Source organism: Plasmodium malariae (genome assembly GCF_900090045.1).
Source record: "Plasmodium malariae genome assembly, chromosome: 12".
In the NCBI taxonomy this organism is placed as follows: domain Eukaryota; phylum Apicomplexa; class Aconoidasida; order Haemosporida; family Plasmodiidae; genus Plasmodium; species Plasmodium malariae.
In genome coordinates, this window is record NC_041786.1 from 1,688,067 (window position 1) to 1,704,483 (window position 16,417).

Genomic DNA, 16,417 nt, shown 5'->3' on the forward strand with positions numbered 1-16,417 from the left:
AAAAGTATATCAACAATTTTTTTTTATAAAAATTGGCATAGCGACAGAAATATGATTTTTCATATTTACGTTAATTCGCATTAGAACATGTAAGACGTTATAAAAATTTCATCGGTATTTTGGTGATAAATAAAATATGCATTTATACATTCATATGTGTTCGCGTTTGTTTGTGTGTGTTTTTTGTATCTTTGTTTTTGTTTTTTAAAAGGCGACTATTAAATTGAGGATATTTTTATTATTTTTTATTTTTTGAAGGTTTTGTCTGATTTAACAACGAATGCAAGTTTTCACCAAATCATATTTAATTTTTTAATCTTAAAGATGTTTTATTTTATGCTCTAATTTACATTTTTTATTATGTACCGTCTGTTTATTTTATTTTTTTTTTTTTCTAAAAAATATTGTAGGTTACGTTTAAATTATTGTAGGCTTACAAGCCTTTTCTTATTATATGATTGATATTTAATAAATTGTCAAAGCGACAATTAGTTCATATGCACTGTGTGCGTACGCACGTACATATATATATGTACATATGTGTAATTATACGTATATATGGTTGATTATATATATTTTTGCTTGATAGTGCGTTTATTAAGACATCCTTGTCGTAATATGAAAATGTATGATTCGGGTAGTGATAAGGTGAAAAGGAGTATGCGTGAAATCTCCTTAACAAAAATATATTTAAAATGAAAGATCATGAAAATAGGGGCACACATACATACATATATATATATATATATATATATATATATGCTCATAAATTTATATAGATATATATGTGGTTATTCCAAAATTGTTAGCAGAAGGTGCACAAACATACACCCATTTTTTTTAATTTACTAATTTTCAAAAATTACAAAATTTTTAATATTTCAAAAGTGTCTTTTAAAGATTTTGCTTTTTTATTTTTTATTTTTCAAAAAAAATGCTTTACGATTTTGCAAAATATGCTCAACTATTTTTCACGTACAACAACAAAAAAATATAAATCCCATCTCGAAAAAACTTCCATTTTTATGGTATGCTAAAAGGGGGTACACAAAACATTTTACAGTAAAACGAAATAGAGCAAAATAAAACAAAATAGAGCAAAACAAATAGGGTAAAATAAATGGAGTAAAACAAATAGAGCAGAACAACCGAATTACACCAACTGCTAATATTTTAAAAAAATTGAGAAAGTACGAATAAAACTTCTTTGAGCATATTTTGATCCATTATTTACTCAAAGCTTAAATAAGAAGAGAAACAAATATGGCTGCGTGTATTAGTAGCTCTAAAAGGTTTTAAGGAGCTTTGCATTGTTTGAAATGTAAATATAAAATAAAGAGCTGAAAAAAATTGATAATACAAAAATAGCGAAACAATAAATAGCAAAAATTAGAGCATCGAATAAATGGTAAAAAAAATAGGGTACCCAATAAATAGCAAAAATTATAGCTTCGAATAAATGGTAAAAAAAATAGGGTACCCAATAAATAGCAAAAAAAAATAGGGTACACAATAAATAGCAAAAATATGGGGTATATATTAAAATAGAAATAGGGAATATAATAAATAGCACTATAAATACATGCAATATACATATACATATATATATGTGAATATATGTACTTATGTGTATATTTGTACGAACAAAGTAAAACCGAATTAAGGTCAAGAACAAGAATACAAATTCATCAACAAAAATTACCATGACTGTTAAAAATTTGAACGTAATAAAAACTTAATGAAGCCTTAAAAAAAAAAGATACAATAAAAATTAAGAAAAAAAAAAAAAAAAAATTAGCATTTTATAATGCATTTACAAATGGAAGGAAAAATAGAGAACAAAAAAATGAACTTTTTGAATAAGGGTAAAATATTGCATTCCCGGATAATTTCCACTTTATGTTTTAATTGTGAGAATTTTTTATAAAAATTACAAGTAAATAACACAATGCCTTGAAAATTTTTAAGCTCGTCTCTCATAAACTGATTACAAGTGGGAAATAATATAAACATGTGTGTACATATGTGCGCATACGTATAAATACATACGTATGTACATTCATACATATATATACATATATATGCGCGCATGTATATAATGCCTACCATGAACGGATGCATAGACCAAATGGACAAAAATAACAATGTTCAAGGAATTCCATCCCAAGAAAAATGACAAACGTTATTACCCTTTTATTCGTCCTGTTTGTGTGCATTCTAAAGTATAATTGGGGTTATAAGGAGAAGATAAATTATCCTCGTTTCTTTTTGGATAATAGTAGTAATGTTACACAGAATAAAATAATGTTCATGGGAAAATATGATAATATTAAGAAAAGGTGTAGGAATAAATTAAATGATAATAATAACATAAATGTAGGAGAATTAAAAATTGGAAAAGTGTATGATGTTATAAATAATGATATATATGTTAAATTAAAAAATGAGAATGAAGATACAGTTATTATAAAAAGGGAGAATAATTACTTACTAGAAAACGAGCTTTTGTATGACTACCTCGTCAACTCCAATTTGATTGGAAGGGCGTTGTACAGTAAACTGTTGAAAAGGATGACTGAAAATGGTGAAGGCAAAAAGGGCACTAACGGTGCAAGCGCGTCAAGCTTGTTAAGCGTGTCAACTGATGCTATCGATGTTGATGCTTCAACCGATTCAACTGATTCATCCAACTGCGTAGTTTTAATCAAAGAAATAAACGAAAAGGACGAAATTGTGGGGGAGTTGTACACAAATGAAATAAGTAAGAGGAAAGAGAAAATTTATGACAAATTAACTGAACTAAAAAATTTAGAAAAAAGGATTTTTATAAAAATTATAAAAAATGTAAGAAATAAATATTTTGTAGTTTTAATAAATGATTGTATTAGAGGATATTTACTATATGATGAAGAGGACAAGGATGAAAAAACATTGTTACTCAATTCATTGAAGGGGCTAGCACAAAAACTAAGTGCATACATAATTGACGTAAATAAGAAGCTAGAATATGTGTTTCTATCATTAAAAAAATATGCTAAGCATATTTTAAATGAAAAGTTAGAAGAATTACAACATACAGTCATTGTAGAGAATTTATTTGAGAATAATTATTTCAAAGCAGAAGTATCTCATTTCTGTAATGAAGGAAATAATATAATAGTAAAAATATTTGAAAGCAAAAATAATACTATAAAGGTTAAAATAAAATCTCATCATATTATTAATACAAGAAATATATTACGTAATTTTGATCAATTAAAAAGTAAAGTTATCACTAACGAGTTTATGAAACATAGTACTAATACATCTGATGAAGGACAAGAAGAAAAAAAAAATTTTTCTCAAATGGAAATACAGAAGGATGATTATGATGAATATAATACATTACAACAAAACAAAAAAAGAAAAGGTATGTCTAAAAAGGAATATATGGAAAAATTCAAAAAGTTTAAAGAAGAACTCTACGGTTGTAAGGAAGTAGATGCATTAAAGTACATCAATGTTGATGATTATATATATAAAAAAGAAAAACTTCTTTACGTTAGAATTATTAATAAAACATTAGATAAAAATATGTATGAAGGTAGTATGATAAATGGTGATACCTTAAACCAAGAAATATATAATCTTATGACAAAAATGGCGAGTAAGCAAAATATTGTTACGGAGTATGATGACAAGTTGAGGTATCCCTCCAGTGTACTCGGCTTTTTCAATAATTATGTTATTCTGTCCACTAGAATTTTGAGGCCCGACGTAAACAATGGTGATATTGGTAGTGGTAATAGTGGAGATGGACACAGCGCGAACGTAGCAACAACCGGATGCAGCAAAGTTGGAGGGGAAAACGTGAAAGACGTTATTACGCTTATAGAGAAGCGGTACATAGATTATGAAAACCTTAAAAAGGGAGACATTTTTTTTACTCGATTTGATAATATAAAAAGGCGTAATATTCGTAATATATTTCACTTGCCCAATAGTACAATAAATAAAGTATATAATACTTATTTTAAAAGAGAAAAAGATATGCTCATACTCAACAGTATTAGGGAAAAAAAAAAGAACATACAGGAACGTGATCCGAAAAGAGATAACAATGCAGAAGAGACGGATGTTCGCACATATGTAAGTAGCGGAAGTGGTGAGTGTATTGGCAGGGATGAGGGTCGCATCAGTGATGGGAATAGCGATATGCCAAGTAAGTATATAGAAAGGAATAAAGCACTGGATCAAAAAATATTTGAAGAAATATTTTTCGAAAAACATAATATATACATCATGAGGGGAGAACTACACAAAGATACAGAATATCGTTTAAATAAAAACAATATAGATAAAAGCTTTAAATCATTGAAGCATATATGTGATACGTATTATTCTGGTATTAACAAAGCGTATCATCTCTACCCGAGTATAAGGGAGGAATATATTTTGGCCTATTTAGGAAAGGATAACTATAAAATGTATAGAAAAATGGTTGCTGATTACTTTTCGTTAAATGAAAACTCATATAAAGAACTTTTACAAGTTGAATGTGAAGAACTGGCAAGCACTGTTTTTGATTTTGTATATGAAAACCCGAAAGAACTAACAGTAGAATTGGTTAATAATTATAATAGACATTTATATGAAAAAATGAAAAAGCTTAACATAAATGAATTAAATTATGTATTAAAAGATTTAAAAAAATTAAAAAATAAATTATTTATATATCCATGTAGTTATGAAACTAAAAAAGGAAGAATAAACTTAGTATTAAATAATCAAAAACCAATTACAAAACAGCATATTATGAACTTAAATATTGATGAAGATGTAAAAAGAGAGTTATTAAAAGCATATAAAAATTTTATCAATCCACTTGATTATATAAAAGATTTAATATTAAAAAAAAAACAAGCCAAATGCAGAGAAAACAGTAAAATGCCTGTTATTTATCTCTTAGTTGAAGAAACTATAAACTTGTATGAAAATTCAGCAAAAGATGTGGAACCTCATACGGAAGAACAACTTGAGGTCTTCAAGGCCCACATTTTAAAGAAAAGAAAAAATGTACATATTGTTGAGAACGATAATGATAATTTTCGGGGCGATTTATTTGATCCCGAGAACAGCCAACTTAGGAGAATTCTGAACATGATAAAAGAGTAGGGCAGAGACTAAACAGCGATCCTCGGCGTACATGAATATTTGTATATATGTGAAGATATACACATACGTACATATATACGTGTACGCATCTATACATATATACATGCATAAGTACGTACATTTATACAAACGATTTGAATGAAGAATTCAATTTTTTTTATTTTTTCATTTTTCCTTTTTTCTCATACAGGGACCTGGAAAAGCAGAAGAAAAAAAACAAGATGGATGAAGTGGACAAGTACTACGAAGAAGAACAGAAAAGTTATTCCGATGCAACTGATCTGTACAAAATTTTCCCCCAATTGGAAGAAATGGACAAATTAACTGAAGATATGTTTTACATGAAAATTCCTTTTGTCGAGTAAAGGGATTTTTTTTTTTTTTGTTTTGTTTTGTTTTTTTATCCCATTCTTCACTACTTTATGCGCCAAATATAAGAAAATTTTAAGTATTATTTCAGCTTTTTTGTAGTTTATATTTTTATCAAATGAATGAAACAGCGTGTATATATGTTTTGCACTTATATCTACATACATATATTCACAAGTGCGCCTACGCACTTGCATACAAACAAAAAAAAAAAAAAAAAAAAATGAACTCTCTTCAAATTACGCACATGTATGTGCTAATAAAAATGGGAATCAATTTTCCCTATCCCCTCTCTATACTTTTTTTTTTTTTTTTCTTCCTCTTTTTCTTTTTTTTTCATTTTGCAGTAAAATTCATTCGTACGGTAAATTTCCGTTTAATATTTGATTCACGTCAACCAGATACCATCCCGATGATTTCAAATCAATAGAATCGGGGGAATGTAACGAGAAAAAAGGATTTTCCAATTGATTTTCAAATATGAATTCCAGATTTATATTTTTAAATTTTGTTTTTGTAATACAATCGGACGAAACGGTATTAAATGAACACATGTCATAAGACAATGTAACTAACATGTGCATACGAGTTGTTACCCCATTTTTTATTATATTTGATAAGAATTTCATTTTGTTACTACTTTTTAATTGAGCTAGATCCTTATTTTCTACACATATATATTGATATAAAAACTTTTTTATATTTTCCTTTTTTGTTCTTTTACCTGCATTTCTAACTAACCCTAATATGTTGTACACATATAATAATTTCATATTCTCTATCTCTATGTTATCAAATTGGAAATTTATGTTATGTGTTTTTAAAATTCGAAATATTTTTAAAAAATATTCCTCTAAATAAATATTTGTCATTTTTGATAATTGATCTTCGTCTAACTCCTTTAGAGCACTAAAAAATGTGTTAACACATAATTTTACCCCATCAAAATATGTATATTTTAAATCTTTTAAATCTTCACTTAGTATATTACAGAAATATAAACTTATATAATTTCCTATTATACTAGTTGAGTTTTTATTTTTATATAATAAAAATGAATTTAAAAAATTTTCTATTTCTTTTTTATTGTTTTCCAGATTAATTTCATTTAACACTTCATATATATCATGTTTAACAATTTTATTACTGTTGTTTTTATGAGGAATATTTGTATCTACATTTTGGTTTGCACTCGTGCTATTTGCTTCACTTGTGCCTTGACTTTTCCTTGCCTTCTCATCCTTCCCGCAGTTTCTTTCACTCTCACTTTTTGAAACATTCGTGTGGGAAGTACTACTCGTGTGGGAAGTACTACTCGTGTGGGAAGTATTACTCGTGTGGGAAGTATTACTCGTGTGGGAAGTATTACTCGTGTGGGAAGTATTACTCGTGTGGGAAGTATTACTCGTGTGGGAAGTATTACTCATGTGGGAGGTACTACTCATATGGGAAGTACTATTCATGTGAGCAATACTACCTGATTGAGCTTCTACTTCATGGTTACGTGTAAAAAAATTATCATCGTTCTTCAAATCATACCTGCACAGTGGTTCATTACTCTGTTTCTTGGAATAAAAATCAACTGGTTTTATTTTTTCACATTGAACGGCTTTATATTCCTCATCATGAGTAGTGGAGTATTCTGATATAGTATTCTTAAGTAGGCTATTACTTACGTTACCATTATCTTTAACTACTATAGGTACTACATTACTATGATTATCATTAATTTTGGTGTTGTCATTCAGACACCTTTTGACTTGTATTTTTTTCTCTTCAGTATTAAGTTTTCCTACTTTTAGCCCTTCAAAACTGTTTACCTTTAAATTTATTTCATCGACTTCTTTTATGTTATTCTTCTTCACACTATCGCTGAACTTAGTATATAATACACTATTCGCATTGTCTGACGATTTTATTTTTTTATGTGGATGTTTTGTTTTTAATTCATTTTTTCCTTTTTTACTTTTTTGCGCATATTGTATTTTCCCATTCATTATATATACATCTTCATCATTATTTTCATCCTTTATAATATTTTTATTTTTTTTCACACTTTTTAATTTTATATCCCCAATATCTTTAATCTTTATTTCTTTATTTTCTGAAATGTTAGTAGCAATGTTTTGTTTCCTACCAAAAAAAGGATGTTCCCATTTTCTTTGCTTGATACAAAAGGAACTTCCTTTAACAAATATGTTATGTGTAATTACCACAATTTTTTTTCTCATCTTTTAAATATGCAAAAGGGAAAATATAGATGGGAGCATAAAAAAACGATGGTCTCTGCCTCGGGAAAACGGTACAATACTTGCAAAAAACTTGGCAAAAAGGTGAAAAGCTCTAATACTTTTACAAACAATAGTATGTATGTTTACCCTTACGACATTTTTTTCTTAACGTTTTTTATCAAACAGGGAAAAAGTTTTCATGAGCGAGTTTGACATACAAATATGAGCATAAGCACATATATATACGCGCATATATACATATATGCATACATTTAAATATGTACATAAACATATATACATATATGTACGCATAATATGTATCATTAACTAGCTGATGAAAAACTAAAACATACCATTTCCCCTACGCCATTGGGAAAAACATACACTTCAAAAATTAACTTAATTAAAATTCAATTTATATTGAAAATTATGACTTTAAAAAAAATTTTTTTTTTTTTTTTTTCTTTAACTGCAGAACATTTATAAATTACAATTCAGAATGATTCGTTAGGTAGAAGTATAATTGTAAGTAGTGCCAGTTTTATGACGAACATATATTTTATTTCACTTTATTTTATATATCTTCCTTTTTCGCGTAACCTTTACTTGAGTTTACTCGCTATGTTTCATATGCGACATCTTTGTGTATACATTATATGAAGCTGCAAATGTTTTTCCCAAATTGTGCTTTATCTTTTTTTATTTCCAATTTTTTAAAACTTTTTTAATTTTTTTCATTTAAAAAAAGAAAAAAGCTGATAATGTTTTACTCTTTTTCCATTTAACTCCTTTTTTTTTTTTTTTTTTTTTCTTCTACCTTCGTATAAAATTAAAAACAGCAATAGGAGCAACATTATGAACATTCGTATTTGTGGATACACATATATTTAATATACATATATAATACAGTTTAAGTCATGTAAATATATGAACATTTAGTCAAAACAATGTTTAAAATTTTCTTTATCTTTTTATGGGCTTATTTTATTTTCCTTTAATGCTTCAATTTTTTTGCTTTTTTATTAATATATATAATGTTATTAAAAAAGAGTAGGACCTTTATATTTAACTTGAAGCGTTGTAGGTATTTCTGTGATAATAAAAATTATATAAACAATAATTACTTAAATTATGTGCAGGTGGATAATGATATTGATGATGAAAAGAACAATGACAAAAATAACTTAAAAGAAAAAATAAATATAAATAACAAAAATGTATCTTATAATTTCCAAAATGTTAAACAAGCACCATCATCATTGTCACACAAGGACAATAAACATACAGAGGATCAATATCCATTAAGCAATAGAGAGAATAAATTGAAAAACTGCTCAAATAAAACAAAAAATTACATGATTAATGAAAAATTGAATATTTCTTATGATTTTGATTATCGTGGTATTGAAAAAAAAAATAAACACTTAAACCCTCGTTCAAACAATAAGACAACTGAAGAATGTGAAAAGGGAATTGATACAGACAGACTTCAGTCTGATTATAAAAGGGGAAAAGAGGGAGAAACTATAAAAAAAAAAAAAAAAAACATAAAAAATATTGAAAGTTATTATGATTATAGTAATAATAATAATGATAACAACGATATTGATAACAACGATATTGATAACAACGATATTGATAACAACGATATTAATAACAACAATATTGATAATAATGATAATACCGAAGAGAACAATGGAAGCAGTTTACGTAATCCTCATAACTTAAACATTTCAATGAATTCGAATGAAGTAAAAAAAAAAAAAAAAAGTAACAATGAGGAAGAACTTACGTTTAAACATGAACATGCCTTTGATAATACAAATGATGGAAATGAAGAAAAAGTATGGACTGACACAAATACTGATTTTATGGCCAACAATCAGAATGATTCAAATGATAATTCTCAAACCAAAAACAGGAATAATCCAAATGACGATTTTTTAAATATGAAGAAAGAAGAGGAAGGTCATAATTCAAATGAACATGACTGTTCAGAAAATTTTTCCAGAAAAAAAAATTCCGAATTTTTGAATCAAGAGGAAACAAACAATGCTTTCAATACATCAAATGAGAATTCAGAAAATTGGTTAGAAAATGAAGAAGATATACCAAACGTTTTTGAAGTGGATGAAAATTTAAGTGAAGAAGAAAAAAAAGAAAAACTTAAATTAATAAAATTAATTACTGAAAAGTTAGCTGGACCACTGAAATCAAATAATGAAAATAATCCAAAAGGTGAAGTAACTGCTAAAGGTGAAGGAGAACCAAAAAACGAAGGGGAATCAATTTTTGCTGATAATCGTCCCATAGCAATAGAAGTAGACGGGCCCTCGCACTTTTACGCAAACAGTAACAGATATACCACATACACAAAATTAAAGCATAGAATTCTAACCAAATTAGGTAAATAAAAAAAAAAAAAAATCGGTACATATTTATAGGTGTACAGCTGCATACCTTCACGTGATATAGTTACAAACGAAAATGTTGTTTCATGCGTTATATAGGTCTTAATGAAATGAATATAATATTGTATCTCCATATATATATATATTTGCATTGAGCTGGGTATGTATGGTAACTATTTTGCATATATATAATTATGCATGTTTGTTCACATGCATGTGTGTATGTATATCCGCTACCCCTTATATGCTTGTATGCACATATTCCTCTCCCATTTAAGGTTACAACGTTATTCACATAAGTTACATTGACTGGAGAAAATTAAGGAACAAAAGCGAAAGGGAAGAATTTATTTTAAAGAAACTAAAAGAAAAGAATGATGAATTTTTAGATGATAACGATAGAATATATTATAACGAGAGAATGAACATGATTAAAGAAGATTATATGAAGTACATGAAAGAAAAAAAGGAAGGTAGTAATTAATCTGTATAACAACACATTTATTTTTGAATCATAAAGTCGTTATGTTTGTGATATTTTACCATTTTTTATAATTTTGTCTTTTTTTCTTTTTTATTTCTAATTTTCCAATTGTTAATTAAAATTATATTGCTGTTATTATAAGTTTAATAGAATTAAAAAAAATATATATATAAAATATGCACACACATGATAGATAACTTGTGAGTGTTACAGTATGATTCACATTGATATGCTCTATATTGCATAAATAAGAGAAAACGATGGGGAACTATAAAACACACATTTATATGCAACAAAGTGAAGTATAATAATTTATAATTGAACAAAAAAAAAAAAAAAAAAAAGGAGCTAAAAAGATTAGTAATAAAACAGGTTGCTCACACAGAAATTTAAAGCAAATTTGTGGAACGTTGCAGTTAAATATAATAAAAGGGGCTTAAAAAAAATTCTGCTTTATTTTATGTGCTAAAAAAAAAAAATGAATATTGTGGATATAAATTTTAGAACAACCCAGAATATGCAAATATAGCATAATAAAATATAACATATTAAAATAACACAATTTTTTTAGTCGATTTTGATCAAAAAAAAAAAAAAAAAAAAAAAGCTGCACATAATGGGTACCTTGAAAAGTTTTAGTTAACCGCATAAATTTTTTCTCCGTACTTGTACAATATAATATATTTTTGTATATTTTACATATTTTAATGTAACGTTTTTTTAACTATTTTTTTTTTTTTTTTTTTTTCTTGTATTACTGAAGCATGCTCAAACTTTTTAAAAAAAAGAAGAAAAGAAAATTGAATTAAAAAAATTAATGAAATACTTATAACATAAAGGGGTAAAATATATGTATATATACACAAATATACATTCTTCTTTTTCATTTGTTTATAACATGATATATAACTACATTTATTAGCTAATATATAGATCAAAAAAAAAAAAAAAAAAAAAAAAAAAAAAAAAAAGTTAAATAAAATAAGCAAGAAAAGTAACCCAAATTTTATGAAACAAAAACATAAAGGTTAGATATAATATATTCTTTGATATAATTGAGAAAATAAAAAAAATTTTAAATGGCTGTATAAACAGTGTTAACTGTCGTTCGATTGTTATGACATAAATGTGAAACATTGTGCTATACGTGCTACATCATTGCGCTTATGGGACATAAATGTACGTGCATGTATTAACGTAACTACGTATTATATACATTCGTATTTATATACATGAGCCCATTTATGTATTTATTCCAAGCATATAATTTTTTTTTGCCTGACGTATGCAAGTTTTTATAATTTTTGCAACTTGATATGATGTACATTTTTTAGCCGAAGCTATATTACAAATTTTATATTGTTACACAATTTGACTTTTTATTTAAACATATTGTTAAGCATTAAGCGAATATGTATATAAGAGGACATATATATATTAATACGCTTTTTATAATTATTTTTGGGTGGTTTAACTTTTTAAGGGATAATTAAGTCTTTTTTTTTTTTATCGATATTTTTGTTAGGTCTCATTTTTTTTTTTTTTCCGAATTATCTTTATTAATTTCTTTTTTTTTTTCTTCGCCCATTTTTTCCATATTTTCCTCAGTGACGAAACTTTCTGTCAATGATATAACATCTTCTTCAGCAATATCTAACAAACTTATACCTCTCAGCAATTTTTGTTTTTCTAAATTTTTATAATAATCAGTAACTCTCATTTTATCTGTATTATAAAATAAATTAATATTTTTTTCTATTAATCTCCAAGTTTTCAAATTTATGTTTAAATTGTGCAATACTATTTGAGTTATCTCTTTTTTAGCTCTTTCCATTGACTGCAATTCTTGAATTAACGGCATGACAATAATTTCAAAAAAATACACCTGTGAGCTTGGTATACTTTTAACAAAATCATGGTGATGAATAAAGTTTAATTTGATATAACTAAAATCGTATTTATTAACATTGTTAAGGTTGTTCACATAATTTATATAAATGTTTTCATAGTTGAAAATCATGGCTTCGTCGATATATTCCTCATTCCAGAAATGGTTAAAGTCGTACGCGCCTGCAGACGGGAAATAGCGAAAACGTATGAGAGTGTACAGGTGGGTGCACATACATACATACATACATACATACAAACTCACATGCATACGTACATACATTTATGCGCCCACACATACACACATATCTGCTTTCACATGTGCACATGCAATCGCGAGTAATGGAGAAATATCAACTACATCGGCAGTAGTCATGTATTGGATGTACCCATATTCTTATTCTTCTTATAAAGGTCCTCAAACTTTTTTTGAGAAAAGAATTCCTCACTCACAAGCATAGTCCACTTAGCATGATCCCTCCATTTCAAACATGTATGACCAATGTCAGCTAACTTGATGTTTATTGTACCCAGATTGATAGCATCCCTATCGCTGATGTCAAAATTTTCACTTCTCTTTCTTTTTTTAAATATATCTACATATTCAAAATGTAATTTCATATCAGTCGATATAATTAATTCAATAATAAATTTCCTCATATTTCCATAGTTATTCTTATCCACTAATTTTGTATCTTCATTATTAATTAAAAAATCATATCCTATTAGTTGTAAAACAGAAAAGGTTATGCTACAATGGTAGTTTTCTAAGATACTCATATCGTTATATCTGATAGATAATATATGATTCGTTTCTGATAAAAATGCATTGGTTTTACCGGGATGACCTACATCATGTGCTATTGAAGCTATTAAGTAACAAATCATATAAGTATTATTCAAATACTTATCAAAATCAGTAATGTGTGCTAAACATTTTGATAAATGACAAACAGTAGCTCCATGATTTGCATTATGATAAGGGTTAGGAAAATACATACTGTTAATTAATAACAAAAATAATTGTAATTTCTTTCTTTTCTTCTCATTATTCTCTATATAAGGACTGATTAAATGGTGTCCCACCTCTAAAACAACTAAAGTAGATTTTCCATATTCTGAATCAATAAAAGAATAATCCCAATTTCTTCCTATTTCATCTGAATCGATATTTTTGATATTATTTAAAACGTCTGCTTCGTAAGCTATTGTTAAAATATCTGACTCGTTCAGGTGTTTTTTAACATCTTCAAATGACTTCTCCTTACCTGTATTTTCTTTTCCCTCTTTACTGTCTTTCCCGTCTTTCCTGTCTTCCTCTTCTTTCATATCTTTTACATCCTTGTTTTTATTTTTATTACTACCACAACTAATTAACAATTTTTTTAGAAAATAAGATACCGAATAATAATCTTTATAACAAGCATTAATAGTAAAATCATTGAAAAATATACTCTTATCAGAAAATAAAAATTTGTAGTTGTCTTCTTTTTTATCATATTTATCTTTAGCTATATCTACAGTTATAGATTCGGCATCCTCATCATATAGCGGTTTAAAGTCATACCATTTTTTATAACTATTTGATAAAATATCCTTAATTACAAATAATAATATTCGGTTCCTCTTTTCCATTAGGTATCTTAATATTAAGAACATCAACAACAACACACTTAGAATGCCCATATAGTAGAAGTCTACTGTATTTTTTGCATTTCTAAAATTAATTAGTACTATTAGCAAAACGTTTGTACTTAAGTATGTCAGCATAAATATCATCGATAAAAAAAATCTAAAGGGGGAAAACAGGGGTGCAGAGGAATTAATGCGATGATATGGAAAAAGAAGAAAAAGGATGAGAAAAAACGAGAAGAAATGATTCATTTATAAGCTTACCAATATATACAGATATATGTGAATGTACATAAACATAGCAGCGAGTGAACATGAAAAATATACACTCGAACACATAACATATGATATGCAGGCAAACATTTGTGGTACCCAATTGAATACGAAAAGGAGTATAAATATTATGTAACACTTAGCATGTACTGGTATTAGCTTGCTTCATTATATATATTTTTTTTTTTTCATTTTTCATAGGAAAAATTTAATTTTATTAATAATTATTTACTTGAGGGTGGGGAGACATAGTATGAAGACCGAGTCCACAAAAAAGTGAAGATATAAACTAAATTTGTTATTATAGAACGCAATTGAATTGACACCACTACTAGTTTGTTCATTTTCTTTTGTAAAAAAGTAGAGAGATAGAAACTGAAACACTTGGTTCTAGGGGAAAAAAAAAAAAAAAAAATTACAAAGTACATACAAAATGGTAAAAATGGAAGTAGTACAAATAAAGGCGATGAAAATAGAACAGTGGTAGATGCAGCAAACTCTTTGCTTGATATCTTTGCAAATCTGTTTGTTTGGTGTTAATAACTTACTATAATTATATAAGCTACAAACAGACTTTTAGCATACGCATTTTTTGACGAAGAAAAGTATATTTTCATTAACACGACAATATGCATTAAACAATTCAAAAGGGAAAAAGCAACTACAAATATTTCCATAGCAGTCACATCTTTTTTGCTTAAGTCTACGAAGAAAAAGTGGGTCAGGAATGAAAAAAAAAAGAAATAAAGCGCAGTATTGAATTACGTCCATATAAGCATATATATATATATATATATACGTACGTACATACATATACTTGCGGGATAAACGATTCACGTTTTCTTTTCATTTTACTAGAGGAAAAGGCGAGACATTCAATCAGAATGACTAAAAGAGATAATATTAAATGAATGCATATATATTCTTTAATGTTATGTGTCCTTAGTGTGTTGTATTCTACTTCTTTATTTTTATCGGAAAACTGAGGGAACATATAGTACCTGAAAAAAAGAAGTGCACTCGTGTACATGTGTGTATAGAAATACTTAATGCGTTTATAAACATATATGATTCGCACGTACAAATATAAGCACATATATATATCTATATGCCCGTTTTTGTTAACACATTTTAAAGAAATAAAAATTCATACTTCTTCTTTATGGTGTCTCTTATTATTTCCCCCTTGTTGATCTCATTTTCTTCATCCATCTTCTCATTAGTATTTGCATTCATCGAGATATTAAAATTTTAAAGTTCTTTAACATATGCATAAATTTCTTTTCTGCTTTGAGTCCCAATTGGTGTACAGAATAAACCAGTAATACATACTTAAATATGGTTGTACATGCACACATGCATATACTCACACACCCATACACACGAACATATATATATATATGTGCTTAATTTTAATTAAAATTTTTAGTATTCAACTTGAAATTTATAAAAAAAGACATAATTTACCAATAACTCCATTATTTCCTGTACTTTTCTCTTTTTATCACATCATTCCAAATTTTATATTTTTTTTTAGTTTCATTTATATTTTTTTCTTTTTTCCCGTTGTGTCTTTTCCTTCTTATTTATTTATTGATAACCTCTCTCTTCTATTTTGAATATCTTAAATGATTTTTAAAAAATTCGTATATTTGTTTTTACAATAATGTAAGAAAATTTTGATGTACACACATATCACTGTTAATTCGTCAGAAGTTTAAGGAAACTATAGATAGACAAATGTAGGCATATGTATGTAAAATATATATCATATATATATATATATATATATATATATGCATATATATTTGTACATATATTTGTATATAAATATATAAATATATATATATATGTGTATATATATTTGTTTATGTATATATATGTATTTATGTATATATATGTGTATATATGTGCACAATTTGCGAATACTTATAAAGAAGGAAAAATATTTTTTTAATTAACTCGAATAATAATTT

General features: G+C 26.7%; 4 protein-coding genes across 4 annotated transcripts; 2 read left to right on the forward strand and 2 right to left on the reverse strand.

The window, feature by feature from the left end:
• Positions 1-2,172: 2,172 nt before the first annotated feature.
• On the forward strand, positions 2,173-5,519 carry PmUG01_12046100 (conserved Plasmodium protein, unknown function; the record flags this gene model as incomplete). The annotated part of the gene is made up of 2 exons (XM_029006676.1): positions 2,173-5,150; positions 5,345-5,519. 2 exons carry the CDS (start codon positions 2,173-2,175, stop codon positions 5,517-5,519), a joined length of 3,153 nt encoding a protein of 1,050 aa, XP_028863142.1.
• A 357-nt stretch (positions 5,520-5,876) lies between these two features.
• On the reverse strand, positions 5,877-7,754 carry PmUG01_12046200 (conserved Plasmodium protein, unknown function; the record flags this gene model as incomplete). Its single annotated transcript, XM_029006678.1, has 1 exon — positions 5,877-7,754. The coding sequence occupies one exon, from the start codon at positions 7,752-7,754 to the stop codon at positions 5,877-5,879; it is 1,878 nt and encodes a 625-aa protein (XP_028863143.1).
• A 1,034-nt stretch (positions 7,755-8,788) lies between these two features.
• Positions 8,789-10,649, forward strand: PmUG01_12046300 (RAP protein, putative; the record flags this gene model as incomplete). The annotated part of the gene is made up of 2 exons (XM_029006679.1): positions 8,789-10,160; positions 10,444-10,649. The coding sequence occupies 2 exons, from the start codon at positions 8,789-8,791 to the stop codon at positions 10,647-10,649; spliced, it is 1,578 nt and encodes a 525-aa protein (XP_028863144.1).
• A 1,528-nt stretch (positions 10,650-12,177) lies between these two features.
• PmUG01_12046400 (cyclic nucleotide phosphodiesterase, putative) lies at positions 12,178-15,677 on the reverse strand (the record flags this gene model as incomplete). The annotated part of the gene is made up of 6 exons (XM_029006680.1): positions 12,178-12,719; positions 12,926-14,328; positions 14,674-14,831; positions 14,990-15,144; positions 15,297-15,442; positions 15,595-15,677. 6 exons carry the CDS (start codon positions 15,675-15,677, stop codon positions 12,178-12,180), a joined length of 2,487 nt encoding a protein of 828 aa, XP_028863145.1.
• Positions 15,678-16,417: the final 740 nt, after the last annotated feature.